Source organism: Corvus kubaryi, unplaced genomic scaffold, assembly GCF_017639235.1.
Source record: "Corvus kubaryi isolate FWS band 111438036 unplaced genomic scaffold, C.kubaryi_AGA036_p1.0 37397, whole genome shotgun sequence".
Classification (NCBI taxonomy): domain Eukaryota; kingdom Metazoa; phylum Chordata; class Aves; order Passeriformes; family Corvidae; genus Corvus; species Corvus kubaryi.
In genome coordinates, this window is record NW_024581136.1 from 4,941,232 (window position 1) to 4,959,162 (window position 17,931).

The window sequence follows — 17,931 nt, forward strand, 5'->3', positions numbered from 1 at the left end:
ATGTCATGTATTTTAAATGAGAACTTTAAAAGATTATTCTTTTTACTAATTTTTAAGGTTTCCAATTTTTCAGATCCAAAATGGCAAGTATATTGGTGTTTCTCCTGACAGTTTTCTGAAAAATATTTGAAAACAGCTCACTCTGCGTAGTTTTGGCTATCAGTATCTTACGCAGGTCAAGTGCTTCAAGGTTTAGAAATGCTCTAACCCAGCTGGACTCTTGTGCTGCAGATCCCAGCTCTATTCACATGAGGGACTTGCTGTCAATCTAGGGGTGACTCACATTCATAACATCTTGCATGAATAGATGCTGGATACAGAAGGGCCTTAGGCTGGAAAGAAAGTTTCTCCAGTGCAGGTGGGACTTAGAAATGGATAAAAATATACAACTTTATTAATGGATTTTATGGGAGCATTACAGACTATTTTTCAGACCTCTTACCCTTTGCAGTTCACAGTAACAATAATTGCCAATTTATTAGGCATTTATTAAAACAGCCAACAATCATTTATTAGTCCTTTGTAAAATGAATCACCACACAGCTGTATGTAGGCTCACTTATCTGGCCTTGAGGCAGCAAAGCACTGGCTTATCTTAAATAGCAAAGTATTTCTGTAAGTCAGGGGGACAACTGATATACTTTTTCCAGTTGAGCATGTGTTTAGGCTATCCATTGAATTGAAGCTTAAATGATAATCATCTGTGTTTCTCTCTGAGACCTATGAGTGATAAATTTTCTTGCTTTACAGTTAATTTTATCATTGTACTAGCTTGTCCAGCTGGTCTAGTCTCAGTGCGCAGTAAGTTGCTACGGCAGCATGGCAGCAGCTACTCAGAAAAATCTGAGAGATGTTTATGCAGGAAATACTGAGAACCTTGTAGGGTGATGGATACATTGCAAGGAAGAGCCTTCACCCCAGCTAAAATTGCATGATAGAAAATACTTTTCATTTTTAATTTGAAGTTACAGGGTTAGATTCTGACACCATTCACATCAACAGCAAATTCCCATTTTACTTATAAGCTATAACTAGAATGTCCAAGGAATGCTTTTCCTCAACAAAACATAGGCTGGAGAAAGGACATATTCCACTAACTGAGATAGCAGTTTATGGGCCATTGGCCTGATTTACAAGCCAGTGGCAGTTAGTGCGCTCTTGGATTCACTTGGCCCTTCTCTTTTTTTACAGTCTAGAAAAGCACATTTGCTATCTGGTGTTTCTAATCACAGTTGTATAATTCCCAATAGGAAAGAATAAAAATGAGAGAAGACAACAGCAATATGCGTTTTTAAAGTTAACATTGGTCAGATCATGGCTCTTGGCACCAAACTTTAAAATACAGGCACAATCAGAGAAAAGCAACACTTTTTTGCTGTTTGAGTTTGTTTGCTTATGGCACAGGTGATATGTGTCTATAGGTTAAACAAGAAGCTCAGTGTTTTCTTTGTCATGCATTGTCATTAGCCATTCCTTTTAAGCTGGATATTTAAATTCCCTTCCTGATCTGGAGTTTGCCAGGTCACTCCATGAGTTGAGGAGGCTGCTGCTTTTGGTTTGGTGTGTTGCAGTCATCTTAAGGAGCTAATGCTGATTCACACACTGTATTGGCCAGCACCACCCCTTCAGAGATTCCTTTTAAACAGAAAACCAGAAGCAAGGTACAGGGAATCTCTGAACCAAATGAATCCCATTTTCTAAAGCACACGGATGCCAGTCTGAGTCTCTTGCTGTATTTCAGCCATTCTGTGTGCCAGGAAATCATGTCTATATTAGATTTGGGTACTATATTGTTTAGCCATTCCAGATAAATCACCTTTCATGATGTTGCTGTGAGGTAACATCAGATGTGGTATCTCATACTGAGGCAGGCTCTTAGATCTTTGTATTCTTCAGAAACTCTCAGTATGGTTTATAACTTTAGCAACTGTTGATTAACTGCACTTCAAATTAGAGTTAGAAATTAATGATTAATGAAGATATCTGTCTTTTAATAATGCTTTTACACATTTTTGAAGGGAAGTTGTGACCATCTACAAGAATATGATCATCTCTGAACATTCAGTGTTGGTTTTCAGTCATGTTTTCCTGAACATTTTCCCTCCATACAATCAGTACAATATTTGAGAAATGGCATTTACGCTAAGAAACTGATCTTTGACTCAGTTTCACTATCAAAAATGGAGAAATGTAAGACCATATTTCAAAATTTCTCATAAGTAAAACAACTTTAAAGTAAAGCAACTTTCAGTGCTGAGCCATTTTCCGTCCATACATTATTTTGCTGATTTTATATTCCTTTAATTTTAATTTTTTTTTGGCCATTTTCTTGAAAGTGCTAGAGAAATATAAAGACTTAGGAGCTTTGCTGGTAAATGGCTGTGGTGAAGTTCTTCATCTGTCACAGCAATAAAAGTTAGTTAAATCTTGGGTTCTAGTACTGACTTCAAGAGAAATAGTGCTGAAGGTCATGTGGTTTTTTATAGTTTGGAAACAATGAGGTCCAATAAAATGGGGAACCTGACGGAATTTGTGATGTCCCCACATGTCGCATTTTTGTGACTTTAGGACTGGTTTCGATGTCTTCTTCCTTGCAGTTCTTAGGTCTTCCAAAGTTATGGTCTTGTTTCCATTCACTTTCATTCTTCCATTCTCAATTTTTGGGCCCTTCTTGGTCAGAGCAGTATCTAGAGCATGTACCCTGCTGCCTTCAACTCCCTTGTACATGAGAGCTTTTGCAGTCCACAGGGGTGGGACCCAGAGGAGGAAAGGACCTTGCCCACAGCAGCTCTCAGTGCTCCATGCCACCTCTCAGTGCACAGGGGGAGGGCTGTTCATCTCCATATGGGATTTAGACTCAGGAAGTTTTTCAAAACTGCCATGACTGAGAGTAAGAAACACTAACTGCAGGTGAGTTGTACTGGGTAGCACCCAGCCGTAGGCAGGGCCAACTGCAGTGGTCACTGGCGTCACAGCTGAAACCATCCTGCTGTGTGTAGTCTGATTCACAAGCACACATGCCACAGAGCAGCAACTTCCAGCAAGCAGAAGTGCTGGAGAGAATGGGTTAGTAACCTTCCAAGGAAATCTGGGACATGACAGTGTTACCCTGCAGCTGCTGCACTGCAAAATGCAGTACACAGGACATCTCTGTATCACTGAACTCTAGCAAAGTGTCTGTCCTTTGTCCCTCCTGTGATTGACCTAATACGATATTGTATTTTCCTTTCTATTTTACAGTGAATGACAGGAAGAATGATGGTGGGTTTCTTGAGTTCTGCACTTATTCCTTAGCAAAGGCATAGATGAAGTTTTGATTTTTCATGAGTGATCTCAATAGGAATGCACTTTGTGATGATCCACTGAGATGCATGAGATGACCTTACACAGTATTTCCAATACCAGTTAATTTACAGGCTCTTCTTTTGAAAGCACTAGTGTTTACAGAGTGTGTTAACAGTGATCAAGCAGTACATTTCAGGCAGTTGTTTGGAGTTTAAAAAAAAGCTCAGATGAAAAGAATGCGCTTCCAAACAAGATAATAATGCAAGGTCAGACAGATCTAAAACTAGACTGATTGGCAATATGAAAACAGAAAGCAGAACAATGAATTTGTCACCTAAAGTTTGCTTTATTAGTAGCCTCAGCAATAATCTGAGGGTTACTGGAAAAATTGAGGCATAGGAGTATGTGCAGAGCTGGTTGTGTGTGGAGTAACTGTGACATTTAGTAATTGAAAGCAATGAATCGTGAAACTGGAGGTGTGGAACCAGAGGTGCTGAAGGGTTACTAATCATTCGCTAATTTAATTTTAAGATAAGTATTAATTGCTCATAATCTTGAATCTTTGGGAGTTCCTGGAGTTCCAAATAGTCTTGTCAGTCATTTTTAAGTGGTGGACTAGTCAGGCCATGGAGTGCAACACAATGTAGTCAAGTCTTTTAGTGACTTCTAAGTTTGGAAAAAGGTGTCCAGAGTTTTTTTACAGTACTGCATCATGTAATTACATTGAGTGATAGTGTAGTTTTTTCCAGGGACTCTAGTTTTGCAGTTTTTATAGGGACTCTTGTTTTCATTTTTTTTCTGTGGTAGTATCATTTGAAATAAAACATATTTCCAGAAGTTTAGAAATTCAGAATAATGTAAATCTAAACTTTAAACACAGCAATTGAAATGTTATAAGATTCCTTAAATGTGTTGCATATACTGTTTCATAGGTTGAAATACCAGGTGTCAGTGAATGCTTTAAGTGTTAAATTTATACAGGGTAAGATTACAAAGTGTTCCCTCCTACACACTTTGTTAAACAAAAACTAATGTGATGGAGAAATTCTTTCCCATGTTCTTAGAGGGAAAATAGAGATTGATCTTCTGTCCCACGAAAAGAAGAATTTATGAAACGTCAGAAAGGGCAGTTTGTGTAGTTTTTAACACCTTGTATGTGCACTTGTGCTTGTGATGCAAGTATGTAAATGCACAGGATCATTCTAATGTGGTTGCTGGCATCAGGGGAAAGTTTCTGGAAAACACTAGGGGGGCTTTTGCAGTTCTGCTGTCCACTGTCCCCAGGGAGCATTTCCAGGCACTCCAAACTGCATGGAGAGTGTCTGCTCTCACAGCTCACCTTGCACATCCTGCGGGTTCCTGAACATACTGTTACTTTTAATCACCTTTGTATTAATAATCAACTGTTGTTTTGAATTTGGCAGTAACAAGAGCATGGGTTAGCAGTACCAAGCTGTATGAACAAGTAACTATCCTGGGCCAAATTATGCTGTCTTTCATGTCAATATTCCTCCGTAATACCTCTCTCACAGAGAGGGGAATGACTGCAGACTTAGCCTGTAGTTCCATCCTGACTTACTGACTTTTGGAAGTCACATTGGAAGTAACAACATTCAACAGCAGTGCAATGGCTATAGCTCACAGTTAGCAAAAGAAATCTTGTCCAACATAATTTTCCAAATGCTCTTCTGAAGTATTTAAAAATAATTTTTATTGAGGTTATTTTTACTGGTTTTTTAAACAAACTGCAGTCAAATTCTTGGACCCATGAGGTCCAAGTAAATTCCTGTTGGCTTCAAAAGGGTGAGGATCTCTGCTCAGATCTTCTGAAACCTGATTCTGGCTGAACTCCTTCCTGCCTTGGACAACTCCCCTTTTGCGAACATGTGCTAAGAGGACCTGCACGTCGAGCTGAGTATCAGATAGCGAAGTAACTGTTGCTGCTTAACATAGCCCTCCAGCGCTTGCCCCCGGGGCAAAGGACTGCTTCTAGGAGTGGGATTTCACACCTTCCCAGTGGAAATACCTTACCCGGCCACGGGGCTGGGAGCCATCTGCACCAGAGAAAGTGCCGTCAAGAGTTTCAGTGGGAAAGAGAGTTTGGAAACTCCTGTCTGAGAACAGGCATGAGGGAGGGAGTACTTTTTCCTCCCAGAGGATGGTAAGTGGCTTTCAGAAAGCCTTTCTTCTTCACTTACTGCAGCCTGCCAAAACAAACCAGCATGCTTGGCTCTGCTGAATGATGTGAAGCACTGCACACGGATTGCACTGTTAGAGACCACTTTGCTTACAGATCCAGGAGACATTTCTAATAATCTCCTCCTGCTGCCTTTTTTATTTCATTGTATTTTGTGTTAGTTTAAGATCACTTTGTTATAGCTTCACACCAGCTGTTGGGCTTTTATTTTATCTGTGTTATGCAGTTCTGACAAAGAAAAGGATATTTCTGTATGACAGCCATGATCACATATGTGTGATATAGTTTTCCCCATTCTTCAGGAGTCAGCCCCTCTGCTCATCCAGCAGGAGAGAGAGATGCTTATGAAGCAAACAGTAACTTCCTCAGCCCCATAACCTATGGAACTTCAGCACAGTAAGTGGGAACCTACAGTACTAGGAAAAAATGATGAAAACAACTGAATCATGGGGCTGTCCTATTGCCCAGAGCTTCCGATTTCACCTCAAACAAACCAACAGCATTAAAACAAGGCAAGCAAAGAATTTAACAGCCAAGATGTCATGAGGAGAAACAGGAGAAACAGCTGAAGGGGATATGGTGTTGTCTAAAGCCCTCACCTAAGCTAGAGTGGAAGATTTTTTTTTAGGTCATTAGAAGTTCATACATCACAAATGAACACCCTGCTCACAGACGTGTCCAGAGCATGAAATATTGTGTGGTCGCTTCAAATGTAAGAAAAGTTTCCTAAAAATGAATGAAAATTGACAAGAATTTCAAACTTAGTGACTACTAGTAGAGCTGTGTCCAATATTTCAAGTATTTCTTCTCCCACATGGCATTTTTAGCAGCACATATTTTCACGGGCACTTGTGTGAAAAATTATAGTGCACCTTCAATGACAGGTTTCCTGAAACTCCTCTTAGCACTGGGAATGAGCATGGCCTTATCCTCATACCGCACTTCACCAATGGCCTGACTTTAGAGGAGCAGAATTGCTCCTGGCACTTGCTCTCCTCTTGTCTCCTGCCTTCCCAGTGTTCAGGGCTAAAGTTACCTAGGGCATGGTTTGAGACAAGGGGATATGAGTAGGACTAATGTAGCACAAAATGTCTTTTTGCTAAGAGAGGGCATTATCCATCCATGTATTTATGTAGGTATTTAAGTCACATATGAACAAGTAAAATTTTTCACAGCTAACAAAGAGAGTCCCAGGCCTGGTCCTGAGGATGTTTCAGTCTATATTTTTAGTCCTGCTCATGGATTTTTCTTTTTACAGCCCTTATGTTTTTCATTCGGAAAGGCTATGCTACATGGGATCATTTAGTTTGTATGTAACTTACAGGTATCACAATGTCTTTTTTCAATAGCATCCATGTCTTCAGGAACTTGCACAGACCTGCTTGGGGCCTGTCCTGATGCACATTGCCTGGTGCTCCTTATAGCGATAGTCCAGTTCCTGAAGGGCCCAAAAGTCTGACCTCATAGTGTGGATATTCATCCACAAAAAGATGTAAGATGTTTTCTACACCTGGTGAACACACCCAGCCTGTGTGCAAAGTTGTGTCCATCAGTAGCTTCCATCAGTATCTATCATTGGATAATATTTTATTCTTTTTCTATCTGTAACCAAACTATCCTGCTTAGTTAAGAACAAGGAAAGAACCATGTTCATTTACGTTTCTCTTTCTTGCTTTAAACACCCATACTTTGAGCACTTCTGTGGAGGTGCTGGTGCAGTGTTTCATGGCACAGCGAGGGATGTGGTGGGGGTTCCCAGGGCTGGGTAGAGACAGGGCCGGGGCAATGGAAAACAGAAATAGGCTGCTGTGACACCAGGGACCTTCTGGCAGTGTGAGTCACTGTCTGTTTTCCAAAGCCTGTTCTGAGTTTTCCCTGGGATTATGTGCTTTTCCCAGTAAATTCTGATGTGGCAGAGAACTATGGTATGTACTGACCTCTGGCTTCAAGTCCTGGCCTCTAAGAGCCGTTGAACTGCACATGTTCTGCCCATCAAACCTCAGCTCCAAGACAGTTCTGTGGTCTAGCTCAGGGCAATCTAATTTAAGCAATACATGTATTTGGAAACCATTGGGACTGCTAATTATCTTCCTGGAATAATACAAAATTTCAAACCGATGAGATATGAGGTCAGGCCCACTGCTAATGCAGGCACACACATACAAAAATGTACCATTTTCACTTTGCAGAGAAGGGAACTACTTTGTCTAGTTTGTTTCTCTGACCTTCATAAAGCCTTAAAACACCCACCAGAAGGGATCTTTTTTTTACTGCGAAAGATTTTAATTTTGCATTGTTTTGAGGATATGTAAAGTTGTTGTTTTTTCTTAGTTGAAGATGGGTTTATTACTTCTTGTTCTGTGGCACTGTCAACACAGAACCCAAGAGTACATAAAAGATCTTAATAATATTTATTTCCAATGTTTTGGAAATAAGAAAATCGGAAAACTGAGAGCAAATAGTAAAAGTAAGCTGGCACATAGACTGGTTTCTCCTAAAGATTGCAAAAAAGCTGGTGATTAAAACTGTATGGAAAAGCTCAGTTTTGTATAGTGGAAGAAGTTTCTTACCTTTTGTTGTTGATTTTCAAGTTTGGCACAAGCATTTACTTTGAAGAAGGTTTTTGAAGGAAAACTAGAGACTGATGACTAATCAAAGGGTCAGTGTGTTTACCAGGAACTTGTCAGAGATCCTTGTTTACTCTTGCACTCAGTCACGTTCAGGTGAGAGAATTTATCCAACCACTGTACATTCCTGTATGCTTCCTACACATCCATTTATCACTCAGCTTTTACTGCCTGCCTAGGAGCAAGGATTTGACCCTATCTCCAGCACCTCCTTGGTGAATGTCCAAACTTCTGGGCCTTTGCCTGGTGTTTTTCTTCACTCTCTTGCTCTATCTGATTTAAAATTAATTTTTTAAAAAGGTGTCTTATACCTTGGATAATCTAATGAGTAAAGATTCCATCAAAGCAAAAATTGACGTACAATTAGCAAATTTTGTAATCTGTAGGATATTATGGGACATAGTACCTGATACACATCCTGGAGTCTCCAGGAGGTCCCTTCTTACAATCCTAGCATTAGCTGCTGGCTCTTTCTTCCCTCTTCAGTAAGAACAGGTTTTGGGCCAAAATTCGCTGGTCAGAACCAAGTTTTCCTCTCCTGTTCTGTGTCTTGTTGGCTCTTACCTCCAGTGATGATGCGTTTTGTGCCTGTCTGTGTACATCCACATCTGCAGCCAAGCTCTGACATGATGCAGTATGTGCACCATTCCTGAAGCACGATGGGATCTTTCCCAGGAGAGCTGTATAGCTATAAAATTCTTTGAATGCTCTACTTTTTTTTCATAAATTTAAGTTGTAACATCATTATCTTTTGTGCCTCTCACATGGAACAAATTCCTTGTTATGCTTTAGCAGGAATATTAGCCTGGTGCATGACCAGAGGAGCAGGCTGAAGCCAGAAAGGAGGGAGAATGTGAAAAAAATTAGTGCTGGAACTAAATGTGAGTGCCACCAGTTCAGTCACTGGATTAGGTCTAAGACTGCAGTGTTAAACACATTAGCTTTAAACACCTCAACAGCTCTACTGAAGTCATCAGGGGTTTTTACTGTGATTAAACAGCTGGGTTGAGTCCTGGCCTGTGAGCGTCAGTGCCTGTTACTCGTCTAGGATGCACTGAAAATTTAGTTAACACTCTGGGACTTCATATCAGCGACATGGTTATTGTCATTTCTGTAGTTCATTGATCTGCAATGGGTATTTCCTCTTAGGTCTGTCCTGCAGCTTCCAGAGGCCATGCATCTTTGTTCCTAATATTTTTATTCTGTTGCACTTAAACACTAAACAACTGGGCAAAACTATCAAAAAACCCTTTAATATTTAAGCTTTTTTTAATATTTAAGCTTTTTTTTCCCCAGGCCTTTCAACATCATATGTTCACTTGGTGTATTTTAGCAAATTACTTTCCCCATCCCAGTTCTACAAGTTTCCCCTGCATGCACCATTATTGAGTGTAGTTCCAGACATTGTGTCATGCGAACAGTGCACCTAAGAAGATCCTGATAGGAAGGACTTAGCCATCAAACAAAAATAGCATTAAAAAAATCCCAAGCAGACTTGAAAATCTGTGTCTGGGAAAACTCAAATTCTTCACAGTAAATGATTCATTAACCGTAACAAAATATGGTGGCCAGTATAAAAAAAAGATTTTGGAGCTGCCTACTCTTGGGTATATTTTAGGTGCTGTTTTGCAGGGGGCGGCAGAGTGTCTGTGTAACTGATACATTCTACAACTCCATTTCTATCTTTGGGAAGTTGCAACTGGCATTTTAGAAATTAGCATGTCAAAATGCTGCTTCTGTCCCCTTGAATACCCCCTTGAATGAAGGAGATCAGTACCACAAGGTACCGTGTTGGCACTGCACTGTGTGTAGCACGGCGGTGAGCGGGGGGTGACGTGGATGTGACACTCTCACGGTGGCTGTCGTGTGTGCTGCGTGCGGTGCTTGTGACACTTGGTGACTGGAGCACCCCGCGTGCCGTGGGGATTGGCATTGGCACACACTCTGCCTGTGATGTGATGAGCTGTAAAAGAGAAGGCGTTTCCCGGTGCCCAGGAGAGGAAATCCATGCTCAAGCGCTGTTGTCGGCAGGCCTGGTGCAGAAGCTGCTGTGCTGGTGAATATTTGTGTAATGAATAACGTGCAGACTGTGTCTCTGTCCTTCCCCACAGAGGAGGACCCAGCTGAAGACACTGCTGTGTAAGTACTGACCCACTACTGGTGAGCAGAATGGCAGGAAACCTGGGTCAGGTAGAGCCTTCCCCAACATCTGTGGAGTCGAGCCGATGGGTGGGAGGGGAGTATCTCCAGTCAGGGAGTTTTGGACCAAGCCTGGGCACCCAAAGAGAGAAAATCTCATGGCCATGGTAGACACTGTGCCTCATGCCCACCTGCACCACAGTAAATGTTAGATCACTCCTGAAATGGAAGACAAGTATTCCATTAAAAGAGCAGGCACAGCAGAATTCCTGAAGAAATGGCTCAGCCATTCAGGAGGACACATTGCAGATAAGTTACCTATGTAATTCAAAACTCATAATATGGATTAAACTTGTTTTACTTAGAGTACTATCTAGTGTATAAGGTGAGAATGGTTTTGTGATAAAATTATTTTATCCTGTTTCACCCCCTTTTATTTTTTACAAAAAATACCAACATTTCTGTATTCTATTAATTTTTCTGTTTGAGTACATAGTTTTTTATTACTTGTTCTGGTAGGCTTTCTTACATTTATTCCTTTTTCTTTGTTTTCTGCTATGAATCTGAACATTTGCTTTATTTATTATCAATAAATGCTAAATATGCTTCAAGCTGAACACAAAAACTACTGATCCAAGGAAGTTTCTATAAGGGCTTCTAAGCAAACCAGGCCTCAGTTCTGGGGACTTGGAGTATGCCCACTCTTGGCATGCTAAGACTTATGAAGGAAAGGCATATGCATTATTAAATGTATTCAAATACCCTTAATAATAAAGATACATTTCCTTTATCAACCACAAATGCTGCCAAAGTATTGGTGTACATGTTAATTTTCATGGCAAGAGTAGAGGTGTACCTGGACCGTATGTGAACATATCGTGTGTGTTTACTTACACACAAATCCTTAACTCATGAGAAACAAATGTGGGGACTCTCAAGACAACACTTCAAATTTGCAAAGCAATTGTTGAGGAGTTTTCTGAGCTGTAGGTATACAGTGATATCCAAAACCAGTGAGCCCTTTCAGAAGAGTTTACTATTAGTGATTTTTTGTTCCAGTCTAAAGCCTCTGAAGACACAACATTTTCAATTGTGAACTCCCCACTGAACTTGAATGAAGCCACATTCTCAGCTTCAGAGGGGCTGTGACACGTACTTACAGCTAAACATATGCTAACCTCCCCTTTTGGATCAGGATCATGTTCTCAAGTATTCCACATGCATGAAAACATGGAGTTTCTAAACTCCTGGTGCCTTCCAGTTAATGAAATATCACAGAGTAGGATAGGCTAATCCATATAATTTGCATGGAGTTCATTAAATCATTTTAACAAAATTTAACAGTTTTATTTAGCTTGATACTCAGAAATGTTATCACCCTGCTTTTAATGTGACAGGAATTGGAAGGCAATATAAAACATGGGTTTCGGTGTGTAGAATTTTTTATTTCCACAACTTAAGGATGTTGTTAAGATCCATATGCCTTTTTAAGACCTATTCTATCATTTAAAATCCAACCAGTGCTAGATAGCCAAAACCATTTATCTTTATTAGCTTTTAGTGCTCCGGAGAAGTTAAAGCAGGGATCTTTTACAACCCTTTTTTTTCTTAAAGAAGTAATTAGAAGTAAAGCTGTTTAACTCTGTTTCTGTTGTTTGCATAGAGATTTTTATTCATCAATTTAGAGTGTTTCAAATAAGAGTAAGCTAATTTTGCAAAGAAAAAGCATATTCAGTCTATGACCAAGACAGTTATTCATATGTTTTTTTCCTTTTTTTTTTCCCCCTTTCTTCTCTTCCTCCATCCACCTCCCCCAATAGGTGACGTGCATGCAGTGGTTACAAGGGGACCATACGATGCTGGATATGATTGAAAAGAAACGTTGCCTCTGCAAAGAAATCAAAGCTCGACAGAAATCAGAGAAAGGACTCTGCAAACAGGACAGCATGCCTATTTTGCCGAGTTGGAAAAAGAATGCCGGGACCAAGAAATACAGTCCTCCTCCTTATTCTAAACAACAAACTGTTTTCTGGGACACTGCAATTTGACAGGGCTGTGGAGGATGCCCTCTCTACTGTGTTGCACCAAGCACAGGTAGCCTGCTTTCTTAATAAGGCAAAGGCTCTAACCTAAGACTTACCTACAGGTAGTGAACTTCCTAGGAACAAACACACTGGTACAGTGCTCACCTGTCAATCGAGAGAGATTTAGGTTTCCAACTGGATTAAGGCAAACATATTTATCCAGGATTTTTTTGGATCCAGAAGATATCAAAATGTAAATATTTCACCAATATATTGAAAACACCCAAACTAATACACTGTTTAAATATATATATATATATATAAACGAAAAAATTTATGGAGAATTTTACTATATAATGTTACTGTTATACTGTTTTATTACCTATTTTCTATGTTCTATTCTACTGTTCACCCCCACTCCCGCCGCCACTATTTTATTTCTCTGACCTGCCTAGATGTGGCCTCTGTACAAAAGCATGCGGTTGTACGTGTTGTTGAAGAGGACAATGTACAAAACAACTCGGTGCTAGGGCTGTAGAAGATAACTAGAGTCGTACTTGTTAGATGTCCTTAGTTTAGGAGGGAGGGATAGACAAAGGAGAGAGTTCTGGTGGGAAGCAGCAAACCTGCAAGCGCTGAAAATACAAGTGCTCGATGTGGGTGCCCAAGTTGCATTTAAAATATTAATTGTTCTGCGTCTGTTTTCCCGTAATGTTAACCAGATGAATTGCCCTTGGTTTTATATGAACCAGTTACTAAAATGATTTGGCCAAGGAACTAAATTTTCTGCAGCAAAGCTTGGGACTGAATTTCTTCCTTGACGACGTTCCGTTGATTAGCAGAGACCATGGTTCACTGTGACTAAGCATTGTGCAGCCCTTGGAGAGAGCCAGTTGCTCAGTGGGTTGAGCTCAGTGGGTTGGCCACTGCCACCGCCGTCCCTATCCACATTTACCAACGGTCCAGAAAATAAAGGCGACAAAATCTGTTTACATGTTTATTATTTTTAAATCCAGCAACACATCCCAACTTACGCTCTGTCAGATTTCCTCATGTTGTTTCTGTGGGCTGGAATTCAGACCCCTTGGAAGGCAGTTGGGAAATCCCTCTTGATTTCATGCGGTTTTGAAGCAGAAGCCCACGTAATGTGTTCTCCTGGCTATGCTGTTTCTTCTTCCTGGCTGCTTCTGGAATTGGCTTGCAATCCTGTATTATATTACACCCATTTTAACAGAATATTGTGTCATGACCAAAGAATTATGGTCTCCTGGTTTTAACAGGAGAAAGAGATGGCTTATACTGATTATGAGGGTGAAATCTGTGCAGTGAAATATCTTCCAAAAGGATCTGTTGAGAATGAGGGAAACTTGTACTGCGTTGGAGTAGGGGGGAAAAAAGATCTATGGCATATATTTTGTATATTAAAATTTCTATCTTTGTGTCTGAAGTTTGGTAGTACAAAATTCCCTCTTTTAAACAATCATTTTAATGTTATATTCGCCAAGAAAAAAAGATGTGTTGTTTGAAACTTCTTGTTATATTGGCTTTTCTTTGAAATTATATTGTCAGCATTGCCACAGCTGTAATTGCTGATCAAAAAAGACCAAAAATAACAAATTTTAGAAGGTTTTTGTAATCTATATTGCTAAAGTTTGAGTTTCAGTAATGCTTTATCAGTAGTAGTTTCTTTTCAGCCTCTGAAATAAAGTTTTTAAATATTTTATAACTAATTAACTAATGTATATTTTGATGTCCAAACTGAGATTTCTGTAAAAGATGAAGTGTGTGTTTATATGTGTGTATGTATATTAGCATTATTGTATATGTATATATGCATATGTGTACACACATATACATGTATATATGCATGTATCTATATATACCCATAGATGTGTGCATAGGTATATATCCACATACGTTAAATATTGGTGTGTTATGAATACAAAGGCTGGAATAGGTACAGAATTGAAATGCAGATTTGAAGACCCCCTCACAGCCAAAATGACAGAAGACATGAAAAAACCCAGAGGCTGTGAGGGAATCTTTGAACATGTTACATCCAAAAGACACCAACTGTATATTCTGCTTATTCTCTTTTTTTTAAAGAAAGAAAATGGCAGAAGAAAAACTCCAGAGATCTCGCAAAGTTCCAGAATCTGCTGGAAAGAAGACAACTTGTTGGTCATGAGAAATCTGTTGAGATAACAGGTTCATTATTCAGCAAGTGTTCATGCTTTGTCTTCTTTGTAATGTGGCAAGAGAAGAATTTTCTATATCCATGTGTGAAATACTTAGCTCAGCCCTTTTCCCCAACTGCACAAAGTCACTGGTGACAAAACACAAGCCGGTGTTCAGTCAGTTCTGCCAGTCCTTGTCCTCACTGGTCTCCTCCTGGAGCAGTTCCTTTAAAGCCGCGCTGCCGGAGCATCACTGGCAGCGCAGACCCTGGGCACACCCACTGGGGGAAGGCAGTGTCAGTGTGAACAGTTCTGTCTTTGGTAGTGTTTGTTCATATTGTGTCCTTTCCATATTGAGACTTAATAGGAATAAATATCAGGGAATTGAAGCATTCTTGTCCTAAGCAGACTTGCTTGTACACTTAGCCCACCGCAAACTCCTTGTTTTGCTTTTATTGCTCAACACTGTTTATGTTGTCCTTCCTAAATAACTGCCCACGTGCTTCCAGACCTCCATTGTATCCCATGGAAACAATGGCTTTTTGTTTTAAAGTGCGACAACATGAAAAAGTAAAATATAACTTAGCACTTACCTTCAAAGCACTTTAGAAATGTGAAGTAAACCTCATGCTTGCGAGAGCCGTTTTACTGAGGAGGGACGTGAGGCTCAGGTGGAGTAGTTTCCAAAGGTCAGGGACAGAGCCAGAACAGGACACAGCCACTGCCCTGTCCCGTGACTGCTGGCCCACCCCACTGCTCGAGTAAAAGGCATATTGTCCTGCCGAGAGCTGCCATCACAGTGCTGTCAAACATTCCTACATCACCTCTTGTCTCAGCAGCTTCTGTGTCACAGGGTGAATGACAGTGCTTAGTTACACACAGTCATTAAAGCTGTAGTCTGTATAAATATGCAATCTGTATATACATACAGATCACATATATACACACACTTATGGAGACTGTATATATGAAATTGTTTGGTATGCACTTATTTTGCTTTAAACTCCTGAAGTTAAACATTATAGTGTAGCAATTTGTGTAAGGTGCACTGTGATTTCAAGAAAGCACAGTAAAGTCACAGGTCTTGTTATTCTTGCACTAAAAATGTGTTTACGTATATTAGCCAATGTATGTCTACTTTATTGCTCCTTTTGACAAATTAAAGCAAATGGTATAAAATAGTATGGGGTTTTTTGGTTTGGGTTGTTTATTTTTAAGTGGACAATGGCACTAAGTTTTTAAATGACAGGGTTTTTAAATAAAATGAAATCATTCTGTGTTCATTCCGATGTAATACATTTACTAATATCTTGAAACTGAATGTCATGTTGCTTTTTTTATATTTCATTAGAAATTGTCAGGTATGTGCCTGAGATTGTGTAGGACTAAGGAGTAGCTAGAGGCTAACTGTAATCATATATTATTAGCCGTTTCTATATACACAGTATAAATACATATTAATTTTCTTTTCATTTTTGTACTTGATTTTTTTAGGTAAGATGTAATTAAATGTACTTTGATACTTCTGAAGTAATAAGATGTTGTTTGAAGATCAATTCTGCTTTCTTTAGTGCATTGACAATATTTTACAATAATTTAGTGCTTATTTATTTGTGCTCCAGTGTAATTATAATAAAAAGCAATAGTTTAAAATATTCAGCTGTTCATTTTCATTTGATGGTTTAAGTTTAGAGACAGGTTATTCACTAGGGATTAGCCAGAGATTCCTGGGAAGAAAAGTCAAGTCACAGATGTGTATTTATAGCATTCCCTAGGTACATTTTTAATCCCACCATTTGTTGGAGGAAATGAATTCATTGCTTTAATAGGTTAGTGTTGGGGTCCCTCCCCCGCCGTGTAGCCCTGGGAGAGGGGCCCTGAGGGCACAGACACGGGGTTTCCCTGCCCCTGCTCAGCCTCGTTCCCATTGGTTGGTTTGTGTTCCCTGCGCGGGCAGAAGGACCCTTGGTCCCGTGACTGGAACAGTTCCTCAGCAGAGCCCCGGCCATGCAGCTGGAGAAATAAACATCTCTCTGAAACAGCTATCAAGAATCTGTCTGTCCATATATATTTCCTTTCCATGGGACTCCTGGTTTGATATATGCATGTTGCAGTATCCCCACTGCAACATAATGGTGGAGAATTGTGAGTAGAACGATCCCCGATCCCTAAGCGACTGATTTGTGTGAGTAAACCCTGGAAACTTTGGATTCCTCTTCTTGGTTTTGCTTTGCTATTCCGTATCTAAACTGTGGAGGAACCGTGGGAAGACTCTTGGCTCTCAGAGCCACATATGGACATTTATCTTAAACTTAAAATGATTCTTGAACAACGATTTGTAAATTTTAGCTTGATTCAAGCTCAAAAAGAACTGAAACACTTCCTGGCATGGTTGTTTAAGAACTTTTTCTATGTTTCTTGGGATTTAATTCTTACCAAGGGCTTTTGGAAAACCGTTTGGACACAGTTAATATTGGAGTCAAAATATATGCCAATGGAAGAATATTTTCGTGAATATTATTTAATTACCGAGACTGTTGAGCAATGTCAGCTGTGTCCTGGCGAAGGGAAGCCTGGCTCAGGGACCGTGCGGCCCAGGCCACGTGCACCGAGCGCTCTGCGAGCAGCAGCGAGGCAGTTCCCGCGCGCGGGCGGAGCCAAGCGAGCCGCAGTGTCGGCGGCGGAGCGAGGCGCAGCGGGAGCAGTGGCACCCGGTGGTGCCCGCCCGGCCCCGCGCAGCGCGTGGTGGAGCGAACCCCGTGAACGCCCGACCGAGAGGGGCGGCGCGCGGGCGGCGGCTGGCGGCGGTGGTGGTGGAGCGGAGCCGCGCCCAGCCGAAACACGCGCTGGAGCGGAGCGCGGGGGGGGCGTCGCTCGGGGGCCCGGCCGAGATGTGGGTACAGCGCCTGGCAGCGGCAGCGAAGCTGCGACCAGAGAAGGCGACGCACGGAGAACTGAGCGGTGCGGCCCGGCCCGCGCAGCCCCAAACGTGACCCCGGGAAGAGCGCGCAGGCACCAGCAGCCCCGACAATTCCAACACGGGAGCGACCGAAGGAGAGAGCAAAGACGCAGCGAGACAGAAAACAGCAGCCGCTCGGAAAAAGGAAAAGATCATAGTAACTAAGATCTTAGGGATAGTAAAATGGTATAATGTTAAGCAAAATTATGGTTTTATAACAAGGTGTGACAACCAGCAAGACATATTCATGCATAGAACTGCTATTAAAAAGAATAACCCTGAAAAATGCATCCCAAGCTTGGGAGATGGAGAAGTCGTGGAATTCAAAATTATACAAGGTAGAAAATGGTTACAAGCATCGCAGGTCACTGGGCCTGATGGTGTTCCTGTAAAAGGCAGTATATATGCAAAAAATCGTAGTCATGTTAGACAATATCTCCATTGTAAGTCCCCCCTACAGTCTCCCTTTCCTAATCCCACCTTTCCCTTTTACCCTATGTCCTATTACCCCCAGTGTATTCCT

At 40.8% G+C, this 17,931-nt stretch overlaps 1 protein-coding gene across 8 annotated transcripts in view; it reads left to right on the forward strand.

Moving 5' to 3' along the window:
- The window catches only part of NYAP2 (neuronal tyrosine-phosphorylated phosphoinositide-3-kinase adaptor 2), a 136,858-nt gene extending 120,754 nt beyond the window's left edge, over positions 1–16,104 (forward strand). For 6 of the 8 annotated variants that reach the window (XM_042041987.1, XM_042041983.1, XM_042041984.1 and 3 more), the window contains one exon: positions 12,069–16,104. In XM_042041987.1, coding sequence (XP_041897921.1) covers positions 12,069–12,296 — 228 coding nt within the window. In that variant the 3' untranslated portion in view covers positions 12,297–16,104. Of the gene's footprint in view, positions 1–8,904 lie in introns of all 8 variants that reach the window. The other 2 variants (XM_042041986.1, XM_042041989.1) reach the window with 2 other exon arrangements.
- The last annotated feature ends 1,827 nt before the right edge of the window (positions 16,105–17,931 follow it).